The 21,567-nt window shown below is 44.2% G+C and overlaps 1 protein-coding gene across 2 annotated transcripts in view; it reads right to left on the reverse strand.

Moving 5' to 3' along the window:
* Positions 1-15,320: 15,320 nt before the first annotated feature.
* The window catches only part of LOC130361708 (ankyrin repeat domain-containing protein 65-like), a 214,873-nt gene continuing 208,626 nt past the window's right edge, over positions 15,321-21,567 (reverse strand). For both annotated transcript variants that reach the window (XM_056565030.1, XM_056565029.1), the window contains exon 3: positions 15,321-15,800. In XM_056565030.1, the coding sequence (XP_056421005.1) occupies positions 15,363-15,800 (438 nt within the window). In that variant the 3' untranslated portion in view covers positions 15,321-15,362. The remainder of the gene's footprint in view (positions 15,801-21,567) is intronic.

Here is a 21,567-nt window from a genome sequence, read left to right on the forward strand (position 1 = left end):
CATAGGAGGACAGGATAGGAGGTTGGGATATGAGGACGGGATATGGGGTTGGGATATGACAACAATATATGAGGACGGGTTATGAAGTCAAAAGCTTCCTCCTTTGTTGATTTTCCTCCACAACAAGGATTAGGAAGGAAAAACCGGGCAACAAATTATAAGTCAGTGTTTCCCAACCAGGGGTGCCTCCAGCTGCTGCAAAACTACAACTCCCAGCATGCCCGGACAGCCAACGGCTGTCAGGGCATGCTGGGAGTTGTAGTTTTGCAACAGCTGGAGGCGCTCTGGTTGGGAAACACTGGTGTATAGTATATGGTGTAACATTCTGGGAGTTGGAGGATTGGTTGGATAAATACCAAGCACTGCATTGCCGGTATTTCTAATATACAAATTCCGGCAGGGTGGCCAAAATCCCGGCTGAGGCAGTAAAATACTGACCAGGTGGCAACCCTATAAGTGTCCAATCACACTACAAAAATTAAGCAAAAAAAAGTCCTGGCTAAATTTCCTCTGTAGATCCGCGATCTTCTGTATGAAGCAGAAATGATCTGAATTCATAGTGTTGTCCGTGGCTTTATGCCGCAGACATAAGTGCCGTCCCATCGACAAATGGGACTTCTCTAGCAGATAGCACCAGAGGATCGAACATGTACAGTCTTCCATCTGAATCAGATTCCGAAAAGAGAAGCAGGTTCTCATCGAGATCAATGTGGGGTTGTTGCAAGCGCACGTTATCTCTAGTGTAAATGTAGCCATAGGATGTGTCATGGATTTTTGCCACTTGTTTGGTGATGGTTTTTCTAGACTGAAAAATCTGCCATTGAAACAAGAGCCTAATGCAGTGATACCCAACATGTGGTTCTCCAGCTGTTGCAAAATGACAACTTCTATCATGGAATGGAACAGTTGCTTTAGATGGGGCAGGTGAGTATGGCATATTTTTTTGTTGTACTATAATATCAGGCCCCTGATCACAAGTGCGTGGTGGGTTCTGTAGCAGAAAAAATGCAATCCTTGATCTGTTGTATGAAGGACACCACCAGTAGACCCCATAGATCAGCGGTATTTTAACCAGTGTGCCTTCTCCTGTTGCAAAACTACAACTCACAGCTGAAAGTTCTAGTTGTGCAACAGCTGGAGGCATACTGCTTGGAAAACCCTGCCATAGACCCATAACGGGGGCAGGTAGGTTCTGTCATGGTGTCCATCAACTTGGTAGAAAAAAAAGCTCTGCAGGCAGTCGTATTCTTCCTGAGATAGCTGATGGAGTTTGGCAGCAAGGAAGCTTCCAACGCAAATGTGAACATAGCCTTGTGCTGGTGTATTGTTGAGCGAGAATATTCGAAATGCTAATTTTTACCGTGAGTATCAGCACTTTGCGATTTTGCAAATATTTAGAATACAGTGGTTCCTCAACATACGATGGTAATCCGTTCCAAATGAACCATCGTTTGTTGAAACCATCGTATGTTGAGGCATCCGTGCAATGTAAAGTATAGGACAGTGGTCTTCAACCTGCGGACCTCCAGATGTTGCAAAACTACAACACCCAGCATGTCCAGACAGCCAGCGGCTGTCCGGGCATGCTGGGAGTTGTAGTTTTGCAACATCTGGAGGTCCGCAGGTTGAAGACCACTGGTATTGGAGGTTATACCCGCTGCTCCGGACCGTCACCGCTGCCCTGGATGTCGCCTTCCATCGATGTCGCCGCATCCCTGGGGTGTCCCCGATGCTCTGGCAAGGCCTCTGCTGCCTGGGAACGTCGCTCTCCGCCGCCGCCATCACGTCACTATGCATGCCGCTCCTATTGGATGACGGGACAGCATGTGTAGCGACGTGATGACAACGATGGAGAGTGCCGGCGATGCAGGGGATCCCGAAGAGGACGCGCCGGAGCCCCGAGGACAGGTAAGTGATCGTCAGCGGACCACACAGGGCACCGTAAATGGCTATCCGGTGGCAGCTGAAGCAGTGTGCGCTGCCGAATAGCCGTCTATGCGATGGCCCCGACATACAAAAGCATCTTATGTTGATGCTGCCTTCAACATGCGATGGCCTCTGAGAGGCCATCGTATGTTGAAATGATCGTAGGTCGGGGGGTCACTGTATAGTGATATATATATATATATATATATATATATATATATATATTTATATATATATATATACGTAATGACGAACATAATTTTTTTTTTTTTTGCGAATTTGCAAATATTCACGGAGATCAGCACTTCCAGTCAGACACTGATCCCTCCCTTCTTTTAGGTGAGATATAATCGCGCATGCCCACTAAGTGAAAAAAAGGAACATAGCGAATATGCGAATTTCCCGAATATAGGACGATTATTCGTCCATATATTCGTGAAATATCGCAAATTTGAATATGGCCTATGCCGCTCATCACTACTGGTGATCAGGAATGAGTTATTACTTTTTGTCAATGTTGTTACATGGACAAAATATTTGTATATTAACTGTTTTTCATTACTGTACATAATAAACGTTATAGTCTATTTGTAAAGAACTGTTTACCTTTTTTTTTTTTTTTTTTGCTTTATTGTATGACTATTATGTACTTGCATATGCAGTATTACAACACATTTGTCTGTAACTGATTTTATACCAACCATGCATGATTTTAAAATCATCCAGAGGTGTCACTTGTAGCTTCTGGACCCTGATGCAAAATCTGCAACAGGACCTCATGTGTGAATTAAATTACTGGTTTCTTATGGGGCAGATGTGCTTTGGGGCCCCTTAGACACCAGGGCCCCGGTGTGACTGCTACCTTTTCCCCCCACTATAGCTACTCCCCTGAAACCATCATCACTTTGGTCAGATCAGACCTGGACCATAGAACAATGAAAGAAGGTGACTGGTCTGATGAATCAAAATTCTTGTACATCACATCGACAGGCAGGAATGTTCCTCGCTTGAGATGGTACGACAATCCAACAGAGATAAGTGTGATGCAGCGGGCAATGGCATCTACATAAACATAGTTGCGGATCAAGAACACCTCTTCATGGGAAAGGTATTCCCTAATGGCACTGACTCTTATCTGCAGAATATGCACCCTGTCATACTGCAAAATGTGTTCAGGAATGTGACAAAGAGATCAATGCGTTGACTTGGCCCCCAAATTCCTCAGATCTCACATTGATCTTCTGTAGAATGTGCTGGGGAAAGAAAAAAAAAATCACTGGCCGTAGCATTGTCCTGCTCAGCCTGATAGGCCCGATAAGTCAGAGTGTTGCTTAGCCAAAGTCTGGGCATGTAAAAATGCCAAGAAAAATGCCAATTCTGCAGCATTGCGTTTTTTAGGCCAAAAAATGCTGCGGCCAGATGTTAGTTGCAAATCAATGAGAAATCGCCAAATTATTTTTCCGCTTGGCGTTTTTTCACTCTTTTTTTTTTTTTTTTTAGCTCCTTGGCAGTTTTGCACAGTCGCAGCATGTTGAGCCAATGGCATTTTTTCCCCTGAAATTGCAGTGTTTTTCTCCCATAAAAGTCTATGGGAGTGAAAAAAACGCCAAGAAAAACGACATGTGGGTTTTAAATTTGGCGTTTTTGCAGGCGGTTTTTATTCTTTTTTGGACTTTAGTGATCCAAATAAGTGAGGGCAATACCTTTTTTTAAAGGAGATGTCCGGTGCGGACTTTCCCTATTCCATCCTGCCTGGGCTGCAAAAAAAAGAGAAAAAAAACTTTTACTTACCTTCCTATGTTCCCCCGGAGCTCCGCAACAGCTGATCAGTCGGACGGGCTGTCTACTTCCTACTTCCCTTAGGCTGTAGCGCCGTGTGACATACCGAGCTAAGGGAAGTAAGAAGTAGTAGAGTTGGGCGGCCGACCGATCAGCTGTTGCAGAGCTCCGGGGGAACCTAGGAAGGTAAATGAAAGTTTGTTTTCTCTTTTTTTTGCAGCCCGGGCAGGATGGAATAGGAATAGTCTGCACTGGACATCTCCTTTAATAAAATTTCGTAGGGTACCATTAAAAAAAATAAAAAAGACACAGTAGTGAAGGAAAAAGTTGTATCTAACGAAATTTATCTTTTTTTATAACAACATTTTTATTAATTTTTAAAACAGGGATGAATTTATGTGTGTGGGCAGGGCACTAAAAATGTAGCCGACAATAATAAAAATGTTGTGTGTGTTTTTCACTTATTTTTGCTTTATTTTTTTTAGATAGTACTACTACTCCCTGCATAGAACACACTGTTCCATGATGGTAGTAGTAGTACCTGTACTAATTGACAGATCGCCCCGGGTTCTGTTGCAATCCTCCTGTATAATTTATAGATGCAGCCGGCCACTCTTCTATGGTCCCCGGCACTGCCGTATATATACACCTATTCATATATCCTGCAGAGAGCTGTGATTGGCCAGATGGTTCCAGCCAATCACAACTCTCTGTGGGAAATATGAATGTGTGTATATATACATCAGTGCAGGGGACCATAGGAGAGTGGCCGGCCGCATCTATACATTATACAGGAGGATCACATCGGGTGTCAGGAGTGACATCCGCTGTGATCTTTCCTTAACTGCAGGTACTACTACTCCCAACATGGAGCACAGTGTGCTCCATGATGGGAGTAGTAGTACCAGCAATTAAGGACAGATCACAGTGGGTATCACTCCTGACATCCGCTGTAATCGTCCTATCTATTGCAGAGATGGAGCTGCTCTATACATCTCTGCACTATACTCCGGCCAGTGATGTGAATAGAACATCACTCATTCATATTTCCCTCGGAGCTGTGATTGGCTGCAACCATCCGGCCAATCCCCACTCTGGGCAGAAAATATGAATGAGTGATGTTCTATTCACATCACTGGCCGGAGTATAGTGCAGAGATGCGAGCGCTGTATAGAGCAGCTCCATATCTCTGCTATATTATGGACAATCGCATTGGCGATATGTCTATTAGTACAGGTACTACTACTCCCATCATGAAACAGTCTGTTCCATGCTGGAAGTTGTAGTACTACCTGAAAAAAATAGAGCGAAAAAAAGTGAAACACACACTTTTTTAAAAATGTATTACATTTTGTTATAAAAAATATAAATTTCCTTAAGTAAATTTTTTTCCATCACTACTGCACCAAACACAGCAAAATGCTGAGGTGTTTTTTCTGTTTTTTTTTTTTTTTTTGGCCACAAGAAAAACAAGTAGAAACTTAGCCTTAGACATCTTATCCCCTATCCAAAGGTTGATTTGAAAAAAGAAAAAAAAAAAAGTCTTCCACCGGAGTACCCCTTTAAAACCGATGTGTCTACAACAAAATTATGTGACAAATCAAACTGTATCAAACCATGACCCTTTTTTTAAGTCAAAACATTATGCCCTGATGTGGCGGACTTCTTCCTATGTGAATCCTCCCAGAAATCTTTCGTATATCCATTTTTACATCTAGATGGTGAAATATTTGTGCTTATTTCTCATTCTGTGTACAGGGTTTTGTCCTAATCTCATTCTCACATATTGTATCGTGAATAGTCATATAGAACAGGGGGCTGGTGACTCAGAACCCATAGGCCAGTGTTCATCAAACAGGGTGCCTTCATTTGTTGCAAAACTACAACTCCCAGCATGCCCGGACAGCCAACGGCTGTCCGGGCATGCTGGGAGTTGTAGTTTTGCAACAGCTGGAGGCACCCTGGTTAGGACACCCTGTGTTAGACCTATGTACCCCCATTTTAAGCTCTATGGTGTAGAACTACATTTCCCATCATGTACTGCATGTAGTTATGCACCAGCTGAAGAGTCACTAGTTGGGGACTATCGCTATGGACCTCTTTAGTGTTATGTGGTAATAGACATGGCTGCTCATGCCTATATAACAAATGCTGGCCCCTAACCTTTTGGAAGCCTTCAGGTGAACCCCATTCCCTCTATCACTAATACACAATGTATAGCCGGTGTCCCCTAACTGTAGACACCTGACACTGTCTCACATTGCTCAATATAGCAGCTGCGTTACGTCTACTGCCCAGTACACCCCTACGTAACCCTGCGCCACGGCTTCCGCCGCTGGATCTACATTCTCTGTCCGAGGTGACGTCATATCCCTCTCTGCTTGTCATTGGAGGAGGGCGGGATTCTACCTCAGAGCTTAACCCTCTCCTTCCCGCCGTGGTTTACCGTTACCGGGTCTCTAAGCAGTGGGCAGGTGTGAGGTAGCCAGAAATATTATATTATCCAAACTCTGCCATTGAGTGTGTTTTTCCCAACCAGGGTGCCTCCAGCTGTTGCAAAACTACAACTCGCAGCATGTCGGACATGCTAAGAATTGTAGCTTAGCAACAGCTGGAGGCACCCTGATTTGGAAACACTGGTATTTGTAATAGTTACAGGTGTCTGAGTATTCTAAAGAGTAAGTGAAGCCTGTGACTGGATCCCCCCTAGAAAAAGTGATGATATGTTATTCCATGTTAAGGCTGTGTTCACACTTGTCTATTTGCTCTATGCATTGGGACATTGCCTATAGGAACATCATTCTATTGTTCTGCTAGGTTGATTACTAGTGCAGACCTCTTTGCTATTCTAGAGAGTCTTATTCTCCAATCTAGATTTTGGAAAACTACAACTCCCAGCATGCCCGGACAGCCTTTAGCCAGGAGTCCTAGTTCCACAACAGCTGGAGAGTCACTAGTTGGGAAACAGTGCCTAAAAGCATGATCCAGTAAAAAAGCACACCGTACTGCAGAGAAATCTCCCTCAGGGTATGTTCACACTGCGAATTCCGCACAGTAAACCCAACCATCAGTGTTAACGGGTCTTCCGCGGGACACCCGTTTCATCCGCTGAAATTGTTCATTCTTTGCACTGGTCAGCAAGCACTGCATAGCCGTCAATGGTGACGGCGCAGTGACGCGCGGTCCACCGCCAAAGTATTTTCGGCGGCGGCTGCCAGACGGAATCTCTGCTCGCTGAATTCAGCGAGCGGAGATTCCGCAGTGTGAATATAATCTTAGCAGACACCTCCGAATAGGGGACATTCCCAATAGTGGACGCAGACACACCCGAAAAGGGACATTAGGGGGCAAAACACTCCTATTAGGACACAAAACACTCCCAATAGGGGACAACCAGGATTATATGCCGCCCTACCTTGTATACACCACAGTCAGGGGGTACAGCCAACACCCCAGTAAGGGGACCAGGCCCCCACTGCAGCCCCAGCACAGAAGCAGAAGACCAATGTTTATACATTGGTCTCTTGATACTGTACATCCGCCGGCCACATCATTCACCCCCCACCTTCCCTGATCCCCCCCCATGCCACTTTATTCCCCTGTGCCAAATCATCCCCCCCTTTATTACCCCCTGTGCCACATCATTTCCTTTTGATCCTCCCTGTGCAATTTAATTCCCCTTTTATTGCCCTCTGTGCAAATTCATCATCCCGTCTTTACCACCCCCTGTGCCACTTCATAAAGAGGGGTTACAGAGAGGGTAAAGAAAGGGGAATGAAATGGCACGGGAAGGGGTGGGGGTGGGATCAAGGGGAAATTATATGGAACAGAGGGTAGGGGGGGGGGGGGGATAATTTGGCCCAAGGCACGGGGGAATAAGGTGGCACAGGGTATAAAGGGGGGGGGGTGAAATGATACAGGGGAGGGATAAGGGGTGGTTAACCCCTTAAGGACTCAGGGTTTTTCCATTTTTGCACTTTCATTTTTTCCTCCTTACCTTTTAAAAATCATAACCCTTTCAATTTTCCACCTAAAAATCCATATTATGGCTTATTTTTTGCGTCGCCAATTCTACTTTCTACGCAGTGCATATTTCGGTAAAAATTACACCTTATCATTATTCTGTAGGTCCATACGGTTAAAATGATACCCTACTTATATAGGTTTGATTTTGTCGCACTTCTGGAAAAAATCATAACTACATGCAGGAAAATTTATACGTTTAAAAATGTAATCTTCTGACCCCTATAACTTTTTTATTTTTCCACGTACAGGGCGGTATGAGGACTCATTTTTTGCTCCGTGATCTGAAGTTTTTATTGGTATGACTTTTGTTTTGATTGGACTTTTTGATCACTTTTTATTCATTTTTTTAATGGTATAAAAAGTGACCAAAATACGCTTTTTTTGACTTTGGAATTTTTTTGCGCGTACGCCATTGACCGTGCGGTTTAATTAATTATATATTTTTATAGTTCGGACATTTACGCACGCGGCGATACCACATATGTTTATTTATTTATTTTTTTTACACTGTTTTATTTTTTTTTATGGGAAAAGGGGTGATTCAAACTTTTATTAGGGAAGGGGTTAAATGACCTTTATTAACACTTTTTTTTAACTTTTTTTTTTGCAGTGTTATAGGTCCCATAGGGACCTATAACACTGCACACACTGATCTCTCATCCTAATCACAGGCATGTATTAACACGCCTGTGATCAGCGTTATAGGCGCTTGACTGCTCCTGCCTGGATCTCAGGCACTCAGCAGTCATTCGCCAATCGGACACCGAGGAGGCAGGTAAGGGCCCTCCCGGTGTCCTGCAAGCTGTTCAGGACGCCGCGATTTCACCGCGGCGGTCCCGAACAGCCCGACTGAGCAGCCGGGTCACTTTCACTTTAGAAGCGGCGGTCAGCTTTGACCGCCGCTTCTAAAGGGTTAATACCACACATCGCTGCGATCGGCGATGTGTGGTATTAGCCGCGGGTCCCGGCCGTTGATGAGCGCCGGGACCAACGCGATATGATGCAGGATCGTGGCGCGATCCCGCTTCATATCGCGGGAGCCGGCGCAGGACGTAAATATACGTCCTGCGTCATTAAGGGGTTAATCGGCACTGGGAGATTCTACTGTAATATTGCTTTTTATCATGTTTAATAGGTAATTACACTGAGTTCAGTACAGTATTCGGTCATTTAGGAAGAATTTTTAGCCTTTTCCCTGTGAGTGTCCGCTATTGGGAGATTCTACTGTTATATACATTTGTGTGACAGCGACCACTAGGTGGCGTCTATCATAGCTATATGGTGCAGGTGTTTACTTAGTATCTCTGTGCCAAATTTGCCCCCATATAAGCTCCAAATCCGCTTCATTTTACCATGGAGCATGAAGAGAATTTCTGTGAGGAAAAATTGCTTGCCATTTCTTCAGTGTAAACATACCCTAAGGCCCCATTCACACTGCGCAATATCTCCGGGAGAATATTATGTATGCAGCGCATAATTGGCGCTATGACTGTGCAGACTTGCACCGTTCTCATTGATGGCAGTTCAGTCCTTATGGAACTCAGTCAAAAGAAAGAACATGTTCATTCTTTCGGCAGGTCCGGAATTTCCGCATAAGAATTCCTGACACGGAAATACTGCGGTGTGAACAGTTCAATGGAAAACCCATCAAGATCAATGTAGCATAAGTTTCGAGCGAAATTCTTCTCAGGAATTCTGTAATGTGAACAGGGGCGTAAAGAGGACACAACTCACTGTAGAGCAAAACAATCCAGCCTCAGGATACCTTCACACTGGGTATTTACATCTGGACAAATTCCAGGCAGACTCCCAGTGCAGCAGTTGTCCTTAAAAATTCTCAGTGTGAACTGGACTTAAGTGTTTGGAACCTTTAAAATAACCACTGGAATATGATTGTGATAAACATTGCATTCTAAAGTTTAGAATTAGTTATAAATTGTATCCTTGTTTATGAAGAGGCATTTTATTTTGTTACCTTACAGAGTATTATTACAAAATATATTCATTGCAACTGCATGGAATTTGCCCTGTTATGTGCCAGTTTCTACCATCCAGTGATAATGGGCTGTACTGATTCTATCCTGAGGCTTTTGTAAACCTGATAAGTAAATATATTATAAAGATTTGGAGCATCAGTTTGGCTGAGATTTCTAGGGAGTCTCTCAATAGATTCATGCATCACAAACCATCCCGAAGCATGAAATCCTGACAGATGTGTGTAAAATGCTAAAAGTGTTAAGTAGTGTAAATGCAGATGTGGTCATGAAACTGATGTATATCCCTACTGTATGACTTTTAGCAATTTTTTTTTTTTTTTTATGTGATGTCTTTTCTACGAGTTAAACACAGGAGCGGATGTTAAAGAGGTGAGAAGTCTTACACTCTTGGATCCTTTGCCTTTGTCTTTTGCTTAAAAAAAAACCTGCAAGTGTCAATCCAACCTTAAAGGGGTACTCCGGCGCTAAGACATCTTATCCCCTATCCAAAGGATAAGGGATAAGATGCCTGATCGCGGGGGTCCCGCCGCTGGGGACCCCCATGATCTTCCACACCGCACCCCGTTATTATCAGCCCCCGGAGCGTGGTCGCTCCGGGTCTGATTACTGGCGATCACGAGGACGTGCATAGTGAAGTCACGGCTCCGCCCCCATGTGACATCATGCTCCGACCCCTCAATGCAAGCCTATGGGAGGGGGCGTGACGTCCTATGGGAGGGGGCTGATTCTAACGGGGTGCGGTGCGGAAGATCACGGGGGTCCCCAGTGGCGAGACCCCCGCAACACAGACATCTTATCCCCTACCCTTTAAGATGTCTTATCGCCGGAGTACCCCTTTAAGGCCGTGTTCACGCGGCAGAATTTCTGCACTGAATTCTTCATGAATTTATAGCCAATACACTTCAATGGGATTCCACTGTCCCATTCACACATCAGAATTTCTGCTGCAGGAATCCCATTTAAGTGTATTGGCTATAAATTCATGCAGAATTTTCATGCTGAATTCGGTGCAGAAATTTTGCCATGTAGACCCAGCCTTAGGCTGCATTCACACCGGGGGAGATTTATCAAAACCTGTGTAGAGGAAGAGTGGTGCAGTGCTCATAGCAACCAATCTTTCATTTTTCACAGGTCTCTTTAGAAATGAAAGAAGCAATCTGATTGGTTGCTGTGGGCAATTGTACCACACTCTCTCTGCACAGTGTTTTATAAATCTCCGCCACCATGTTTGGGGAAGTCGGCACCAGATTCAGTAGGAGAATTTAAAAACCGATTGCTGCTGTATCCCTGTCATACCTCATTCACTGTAAGTTTTGCATAAGGGTTCGTTCACACTGAGTAATTCAAGACAAATTTACTCAAGTAATTCCTCCTGAATTCTCCGCTCCAAATGAATTGCATCTCCTCTGCCCATTGACTTTAATATTTTATCTGCTGTCCTGTTCACACTGCAAAAATTCTGCTAGCGGAATTCCGGCGCTGAATTCCGTTCCGCTTGAAGAAAGAACATGTTTATTCTTCAAGTGGAATCTGTTAGCAGAAATCAAAAAAAAAAAAATGGTAAAAAAAATTCCGCCCGACATCGTTTTCGTGTGGAATTTGCGCGGAAATGGCTCCAAAACCCTTCAATTCTTTCTCCCCCATTTCCGTGCGCAATTCTGCGCAAATTCCATGTGAATTTCACACGAAAAGAAAATTCTTTTTTTGGCACATAAACTTTTCAGCGTGAATTCCTCTTGATTTGTTCAGTGTGAATGCACCCTAATTCTTCTGATTGATTCAGCTGCCATATGCCCCAAACGGGGTGTGAATGCAGCTTTGGCAAAGTCTTCTTTGGACATCAAACCTATTAATAAACCTTGAGGGTACATTCCCACACGGCGTATTTGCTGCGTATTTGCTGCTGCGTATTTTATTTTCTCTGTTGAAGTCAATGGGTAGGAAAATACGCAGCACCAAATATGCAGCAAATACGCAGCAAAATACGCCACGTGGGAATGCACCCTGAATGTGAAAATCGATAACCATTGAAATACCTTCCATTTAAATAAACCTGTGCACGTGTTAATTAATATTGAAAGAACACACCAGCCCGTTCCAGGTGAGCATATCTATTTATTTTACATTATTCTCTGTAGATAGGTGTGTACACTATTAGGGTCACTTTCAGCTCCCACACAATGTTCACATTTTACTGTCATAGCTAATTCACAGTATACCAGACTGTATAGCTGCTGCGACACTCAGCACTCAGAGGTTATCATAATGTGGTAGTCTTCTCTGATAAAGCCTAGTAGCTGTGTACATTACAAGTGACAAACTTTATATATGTTATACAGATGCATGCTATACATTTACTACTGCATATGTTTGCATATATTTGTGTGAATTAACAAAATCTTTGTAATTTTCCTCAATCCATAATTTCCTTCATTATAATAGGGACATTGAGGAGCATTCATCAATATTTTACTAGTATAGGTGCTATTATAGATGTGAAAAGTCACCTAGGAATATTCCTTCCTGCTATAAAAATTTACCAAAGGTCGCACGTAACTTGATAAATTAAAGGGGTACTCCGCTGCTCAGCGTTTGGAACAAACTGTTCCGAACGCTGGAGCCGGCTTCGGGAGCTCATGACGTAATAGCCCCACTCCCTCATGATGTCAAGCCCTGCCCCTCAATGCAAGTCTATGGGAGGGGGCATTCACGCCCCTCCCATAGACTTGCATTGAGGGGGCGGGGCATGACGTCATGTGGGGGCTATGACGTCACAAGCTCCCGTCTCCAGCGTTCGGAACAGTTTGTTCCAAACGCTGAGCAGCGGAGTACCCCTTTAAACAACTGCTACGCCCATGCTACTCATTTAGACTTCTTTCCAGGGCTGAAGTGACATGGTGTAAGTTTGTGTATAAATCACGGTGCTGAGACTTTTTTGAGACTTTCAGAGAAAAGTCACAAATAATGAATCACTTTCAGATGTGATCTATAGCAAAAGTCACACAAAAGTGGCAGGGGAAGTGACTGAGACTTTTTTTTGAGACAATTTTAGATAAAAAAAACAAAAAAAAAAACAGCTTGATGAATTCCCTCATTATTACTAGGCCCGGTGTGGTATGCACATAGCTATGATATTCAGAAAGGATCCAAGACTTCTACATATTGAAATAAAGCTCCTCATTTAGGGTACGTTCAAACTACGGAATTGCCGCGGAATTTCTGGGCGGATTTCCGCGGGTGGAATTCGGCGGTGTGAACTTTAAGATTAGTGTGAACGGGTCTCCACGAGACCCGTTCACACTGCGGAATTTCAGCGGCAGACATTTCCGCCACTGAAAGTGTTCCACGCAAAGAAAGAACATGTTCATTCTTTGTGCGGAATCCGCGAGAGGACCATAGCTGTCAATGGTGACGGCTCAGTGCCCCGTAGCCCTAGCGCCGAAGTATTCTGCCAGGCGGAATCTCTGCTCGCCGAATTCAGCGAGCGGAGATTCCGTAGTGTGAACGAGCCCTTATAACGCTGAGAACATGTAATGAGATTCTGAGTCACAACCTAACTACAAAATGTTCCGAGTAAGACTATGTTCACATCTGAATATAGCCTTTGTTTGTGGTATAGGTCAGCAAACCGACAGAATGTTATGGCAACACATACTACAACATACCTGCATCAGATTTATTGATTTTATTGGACTTAATCTATTTGTTCCAAGTATATACAGTTTTATTGCAAAATAAAAATTTGCAGCTTTCTGCACTTTGAAAAAATAAAAATAAAAAAAAAACTCTACAGCCTCAGAAATGGACTGAACAAGTCATTCCCAGACTATGTTTGGTCCAATAAAATCAATGGATCTTATGTGTATGCTGCTATATAGATTGGCATACTGTTATGCTGGTTTGCCAAGATATACCATAAGGCTAGGTTCACACTACGGAATTTCCGTGTGGCGTTGCTCTTTCTTCAGACGGAAATATTCACGGAACACATTGCAGTACATTGGAGACTGCAGTGTCCACACGGTCCAAGCTGATTTAGTCGGTGCTGGCCGCACTCGGAATCTCCGGGCGGAAACTTTCTGCCTGGAAAATCCGCAGTGTTAACTTGGCCTAAGGGTGCGTTCACACGCTATTACTAGCAGCAGATTTCCCACTGCGGGAATCCTGCTGTGAGTTACACAATCATTGATTTAAATGGGTCCAGAGACAGTTCGCAATAGTGTCAGATTTGAGGACTGTCCGCGGACCCATTCAAATGAATGGTAGCGTAACTCGCAGCGGGTTTCCCGCAGTGGGAAACCCGCTGCTAGTTACTAGCGTGTGAACGCACCCTAAAGGTACTAATCCAAAAAGTCCCTGCAAGTGGGGATCAGTAGGCATTTCCAAAGCTTCTGGAGACCTGTCTGTGATCTAATGTCTGCCAAGGCCCAAAGCTCAGAAACTAGATTTTTCATGCACTGCTTTAGGCCTTAGGCAGGCTTTATATAGTTGTACAAATTGTTACCTTGTGACCAAAAATCACAAATTGTAGCAGTATCACTATTTCTAAATAAGGGAAATGACCAGATCTACAAAAAAAAAAAAACTCAAAGCAAGGTACCATAACCTTATCTACGCAGATTTGTCATGTCATGGATTTTTTTTTTTTTTTGATAGTCTAGAAAGGGGGACATTTATCTTTTTTTTTCTTTTGTTATAGACTAGAAAGGGGGACATTTGTCATTTTTTTGCTATAATTTTGCTATATATTTATCACACTATCACAGGGGTTTGATAAATTTGGAGCACTTAAGCACTTAAAAAAACTTTTGTGAGACTTTTTTTTGCGACTTTATAAATTTGCTTGCGTACGGAATTATGTACTGCCTGTCAGACCTGGAGTAGACTTGTGACTTTTTGCAAGGGGTTTGAAACTTTTTTTTTTTTTGTTGCCTACTTTCGCACATCATCAATACCTGACCACTGCAAAGTGAAAACTGAAATTTGCTTAGGTAAGGCTGTTTGTAACTTTCTGCTTACTCACAAAAGTTGCACAAAAAAGTGCTTAGTTGCATGTGTGACTTTCGTACACAAAAAAAAGGCTCTGAATACCTTGATGTATTGGTACTGTAATTTGTTGCAGACTTGCATTGTGTCTGTGCCAATTTTCACAACATCTTTACATAACCTTAAAAGGAATAGCAGGAATGTAATTTTATACAATAGGATAGGCTAGCTATGTCTTGTAACGGGAGACATCTAGTAAATAGTTGGATCATCAGTCAATGCTTAGCCATAGTTGGATGACTACACTTACTATGTTATTTTTGGTATTTTTAATGTGTTATTTGAATATATTAATAAGCATACATACTTAAAGGGGTACTCCGATGGAAAACAACGTTTTTAAAATCAACAGAGGTGTCAGCAGAGAGCACTGTTGTCAGACAGAAAAGAACTATACAACTTCCTCTGTAGTAAACAGCAGCTGATAAGTACTGGAAGGATTTAGATTTAAATAGAAGTAAATTACAAATCGGTTTTACTTTCTGGCATTAGTTGATTTGAAAAAAAAAATAATATATATATATATATATATATATATATATATATTTCCACCGGAGTACCCCTTTACATATGGCATTACCTTTTTTTCTAGCATAAATTCATTCCCCCCATATTTAAGATGTTAAGAATATCCTTGCAGCTGCCCTGTGCAGCCATGTCTGTAGCAGATTCATTCCACTTGGTTTTAATGCAAGGATCAGCCCCGCACTCCTTTAAAGTTTTCACCACATGAGTGTGGCCTCTTTCTACTGCCAGATGCAGTGCTGTTTTACCAAGCCAGTCTTTAGCATGGATGTCTGCTCCATCTTGAAGTAGGTTAGAACATACCGCAGTGTGCCCCCTATAGGCTGCATGGTGTAAAGGTGTTAGGCTTAGTGAGTCAGTGCAGTTAATATGAGCCCCTTCCTGCGCTAATAGTTTTACCATCAGAGCATGCCCTCGCCCTGCTGCGCGGTGTAGTGGAGTGAGCTGGTTGTCATCTTGTGTGTGCACAGAAGCCCCTCTTCTCAGCAGGAGCTCTGCCATCTGAAACAATAAAGAAAATAGGTTGTGGATATACTGCATATCTTTGTACAACATATTATTTGTTCTATACCTTTTAGTACATTACCTTAAAATATGTCCATAAGTGTATGATCAGGGGGGGTGGGGTACCAGCCCCCAAACCCCCTCCCCCGCAATTAGACACTTATCCCCTTTTCTGTCGATAGGAGATAAGATGTAATATACCGGAGTTCCCCTTTAAAACATGGATAGTAAAACTGTAAATTCTATAATAAAGGGTCTGTTCCGTAGGACTTCCACATGCATCCAATAATTGCTGTTTGTGCAGCTCTCATATTCTACAGTCGTAATTATATTATGATGGTAAAAACTCTTGGGCGTAGTTCACATGTGTGTCTGAGGCTCTGTCACAGATTACATTCAGGGCCTGAAAACAGCTGCATGATGAATACCTACAAAAGCCCAATTGACTTTAATGGCGCCTGTTAGGTTTCCTGCTTTGGGTCCGTTATTTTACTGGAAAAATTTACCAAACAAAAATATACTGCATGTGATGGTGGTCCTAAGCAGAGCCCATGCAGATGTATGTACATTCATACAGATGCAGATTTTCCGCAGCTTTTTAGCTACAGAACATATGCAGCATACTTTGCTACCATTGACTTTAATTGGTACGCAGAAATTCAGAAAATCTACCACTATTCCTGATTTTCCACAGACCCAGTGAAGTCAGGGATAGCAAAGTCTGTGGCAAATACTTGTATAATTGTACTTATAAACATAATTGTACTTATAAACATACTTTCAAAGGACAGAACTTTCTCACAGTATATACTAGGAAGTATAAGAATTTCTATTACTTTATTACCTTTGTAGAGTGCTGCAGAGTATCAAGTAAAGCATGCTATCTATAGACTTGTGCAAACTTTTATAACAATGTAGTGCCATCTGGTGGCCATATATGGTCTTGACTGTGCAATAAGTTGATCGTCTTTGTTGGTACTACAGGAATGGAACATTTAACCCCTTAAGGACGCAGCCCTTTTTCACCTTAAGGACTGAGCCCTTTTTCGCAATTATGACCACCGTCACTTTACGAATTAATAATGCAAAAACGCTTTTACCGAATATTCTGATTCTGAGATTGTTTTTCCGTGACATATTCTACTTTATTTTGGTGGTAAATTTTCGGCGCTAATTGCATCTTTTTGGGTGAAAAATCCCAAAATTTCAAGAAAATTTTGAAAATTTTGCTTTTTAACCTCTTAAGGACCAAGGGCGTACAGGTACGCCCTTGGTCCTGCTCTCCTGATATAACGCGGGGTTACACAGTAACCCCGCGTCATATCGCGGCGGGCCCGGCGTCATAGTGAAGCCGAGACCCGCCTCTAATAGCGCGCAGCACCGATCGCGGCGCCGCGCGCTATTAACCCTTTAGCCGCGCGCTCAGAGCTGAGCCGCGTGGCTAAAAGTGAAACCGAAAGTGGCCGGCTAGCTCAGTCGGGCTGTTCGGGATAGACGCGGCTAATCGCGGCATCCCGAACAGCTGACAGGACAGCGGGAGGGCCCCTTCCTGCCTCCTCGCTGTCCGATCGCCGAATGACTGCTCAGTGCCTGAGATCCAGGCCTGAGCAGTCATGCGGCAGAATCGTTGATCACTGGTTTCTTATGAGAAACCAGTGATCAGCATAGGAGATCAGTGTGTGCAGTGTTATAGGTCCCTATGGGACCTATAACACTGCAAAAAAAAGTGGAAAAAAAAAGTGAATAAAGATCATTTAACTCCTCCCCTATTAAAAGTTTGAATCACCCCCCTTTTCCAATAAAAAAAAAAACAGTGTAAATAAAAATAAACATATGTGGTATCACCACGTGCGGAAATGTCCGAATTATAAAAATATATCATTAATTAAACCGCTCGGTCAATGGCGTGCACGCAAAAAAATTCCAAAGTCCAAAATAGTGCATTTTTGGTAACTTTTTATATAATTTAAAAATAAATAAAAAGCGATCAATAAGTCCTATGAATGCAAAAATGGTACCGTTAAAAACTTCAGATCACGGCGCAAAAAATTAGCCCTCATACCGCCCCATACACGGAAAAATAAAAAAGTTATAGGGGTCAGAAGATGACAATTTTAAACGTATTAATTTTCCTGCATGTAGTTATGATTTTTTCCAGAAGTCTGACAAAATCAAACCTATATAAGTAGGGTATCATTTTAATCGTATGGACCTACAGAATAAAGATAAGGTGTCATTTTTACCGAAAAATGTACTACGTAGAAACGGAAGCCCCCAAAAGTTACAAAACTGCGTTTTTTTTTCAATTTTGTCGCACAATGATTTTTTTTTCCGTTTCACCGTAGATTTTTGGGCAAAATGACTGACGTCATTACAAAGTAGAATTGGTGGCGCAAAAAATAAGCCATCATATGGATTTTTAGGTGCAAAATTGAAAGAGTTATGATTTTTTAAAGGCAAGGAGCAAAAAACGAAAATGCAAAAACGGAAAAACCCCCGGTCCTTAAGTGATTAAAAAAATTAGAGGGCTTCAAAGTAGAGCAGCAATTTTCAAAAATGTCATGAAAATTGCTAAATCTGAAGGGACAGATGTTACAGAACTACAACTCCCAGCATGCCTGGGCAGTCGAGGCATGCCGAGAGATGTAGTTTGGCAACATCTGGAGGGCTACTGTTTGGGCACCACTGTAACAGTGGTCTCCAAACTGTGACCCTTCAGATGTTGCAAAACTACAACTCCCAGCATGCCCAGACAGCCTTTGGCCGTCTGGGCATGCTGGGAGTTGCAGTTTGGCCCCCCTAGTGGTTGCCACAGTAAAGATCGATTTACTTTCACTTTCAATCCCCCCCCCCCCCCCACTGTCGATTCCCTACCTAATCAGGATCCAGCAGGCTCCAGCGAAGATCCCAGGTCCCCAGGCATCTTCTCCTGCAGGTACGGCCTCCATCTTCTTCCCAGAGCCCCTCGACAACCAGAGGTGGGCAGAATGGGGGGTTGCCATGGCAACCCCCTGTCCTGCGCTGTCATTGGTCAGAACTCCATTCTGACTAATGCCAGGGGATAGGAGTAGATCGCAGCTTTGCGACCTCACTCCTATCCTTTAGGCTGATCGGGGCTGTTGCTGACAGCTCCGATCAGCCCTATTTTCCGGGTGATCGGGTCACCAGAGACCCGATCAGCCTGGAATTGGAGAAAATCGCATGTCTGAATTGACATGCGATTTTCTCCAATCGCCGACATGGGGGGGGTCTCAGGACCCCCCTGGGCGATGTGCCAGGGTGCCTTCTGAATGATTTCAGCAGGCATCCGGCTCCGGTCCCCAACCGGCTAGCGGTGGGAACCGAATTTCCCACGGGCGTATGGATACGCCCTCGGTCCTTAAGGACTCGGAATGCAGGGCGTATCCATACGCCCTGTGTCCTGAAGAGGTTAAACATTAATGGGGTATTCCGGTGCTTAGACATCTTAGGTGCTTAGATGCCTGATCGCGGGAGTCCCGCCACTGGGGACCCCTGGGATCTTGCACGCGGCACCCCGTTTGTAATCAGTCCCCGTAGCGTGCTCGTTCCGGGACTGATTACCGGCAATTACAGGGCGGGCGGCATGTGACGTCACGCCCTCGCCCCCATGTGACGTCACGCTCCGCCCCGCAATGCAAGCCTACGGGAGGGGGCGTGATAGCGGTCACACGCCGCCCGCCCTGTAGTCGCCGGTAATCAGTCCCGGAGTGAACACTCTCCGGGGACTGATTACAAACGGGGTGCCGCGTGCAAGATCCCCCAGGAGTCCCCAGCGACGGGATTCCCGCAATCAGGCATCTTATCCCCTATCCTTTGGATAGGGGATAAGATGTCTAAGCACCGGAGTACCCCTTTAATCGATAAAGTGTATCAACATTACTGAAAAGATAAAATAATGTGTCCTTTATTGTCTGTTAGTTTGGGTAATTAGACCTGTGAATAAACTCAGATTTTCATTTTTATTACGCTTACCTGAAACTGACCTTGCATTGTCCTGATGCAATTGTAGCAAATTGGGACTAAAATGGAGCAGAATCTACTTGTCCCTCATAAAAATCCCCTTGTCCTGGTACAAAATAATTTCAACCCAAATAGTATGTAAATAAGGTTCTTTTATTAATAAAAACTTGATGGGCAGACCAGTATGTCACCCCATTAGGTGGATAGGGTCCTTGATAAGTAAGTCTGCCCCATTAAAGGAATACTGCAGTGCAAAATAACATCCTGACCACTGGGAAACCCCTCCCCCCCCCCATCTCTTCTAAGGGGCCCCAGCAGAAATGGGGGCTTGTCCCCATGACGCAGCGGCCAACACCCCCCAATTATCCCATAGATACATGGAGGGGGCATCACAGCCGTGTCATGCATGGATGGAACATTCCCTTCATGCTGTCTGCTGGGGCCTCATACAAGAGATGGGGGGGTTGTCCCAGCGGTCAGACCCCCACAATCTATCACTTATGGGGATAAGTTATTTTGCACTACAGTATTCCTTTAAGTAGTCCCCCTTCAGGTAGGTATGTCCCTTTATCAGGTAGGGATCAAGTAGGGCCCCCTGCGCCATTATGTTACCCCCCTCTGATGCCCCCTGCGCCATTATATTCCCCCCTCTCTGATGCTCCCTGCGCCATTATATCCCCCCCTCTCTGATGCCCCCTGCGTCATTATATCCCCCCTTTGATTCTCCCTGCACCATTATCTCCCTCTCTGATGCTCCCTGCGCCATTATATTCCACCCCTCTGATGCCCCCTGCGCCATTATATTCCCCCCTCTCTGATGCTCCCTGCGCCATTATATTCCCCCCTCTTTGATGCTCCCTGCGCCATTATATCCCCCCTCTGATGCTCCCTGCACCATTATATTCCTCCCTCTCTGATGCTCCCTGCGCCATTATATTCCCCCCTCTCTGATGCTCCCTGCACCATTATATCCCCCCTCTGATGCCCCCTGCACCATTATATTCCCCCCTCTGATGCCCCTGCGCCATTGTATCCCCCCATGATGACCCCTGTGTCATTATATCCCCCCTCTGATGCCCCCTGCGCCATTATATCCCCCCCGATGCCCCCTGCGCCATTATATTCCCCCGATGACCCCTGTGTCATTATATCCCCCCTCTGATGCCCCTGCACCGTTATATTCCCCCCTGATGCTCCCTGCGCCATTATATTCCCCCCGATGCCCCCTGTGCCATTATATTCCCCCCCTCTGATGCCCCTGCGCCATTATATCCCCCCCCTGATGACCCCTGTGTCATTATATCTCCCTCTGATGCCCCCTGCATCGTTATATTTCTCCCCTTCTCTGATGCCCCCATGTCATTATATTTCAACCCAACCGTCCTTTCAACCCAACCGTCCTCGCTATAGGCTGCAGCACAGCAGCGCACAGCTGCAGTCTAATGGAGTTTAGTTACAGGGCAAAACTGATTGCCCCATCGTATGTGAATTTTTTAGGCATTTAGCCCTGCTTGCCCGAAGCAGGGCTAAATGCCTGAAGAATTCACCTGCCCGGCACCCGTAACTGCATGTCCCGGGCGTCAGGCGATACAATTTCCACATCCCTGAGCACATATGTCACTCAGGGTGAGGTATGGGAAATCCAGAAATAGTTAAAGAGTACCTGACATCAAACAATATTTTCTTAACAAACTCAGATTATATTTGACAACTACTCCTAACACCCCCTCCTGCCCTTAAAAATGTTTCCAAGCTTTGAAAAGCTCTGTATCATACCATTCCC

This window comes from Hyla sarda, chromosome 3, assembly GCF_029499605.1.
Source record: "Hyla sarda isolate aHylSar1 chromosome 3, aHylSar1.hap1, whole genome shotgun sequence".
In the NCBI taxonomy this organism is placed as follows: Eukaryota; Metazoa; Chordata; class Amphibia; order Anura; family Hylidae; genus Hyla; species Hyla sarda.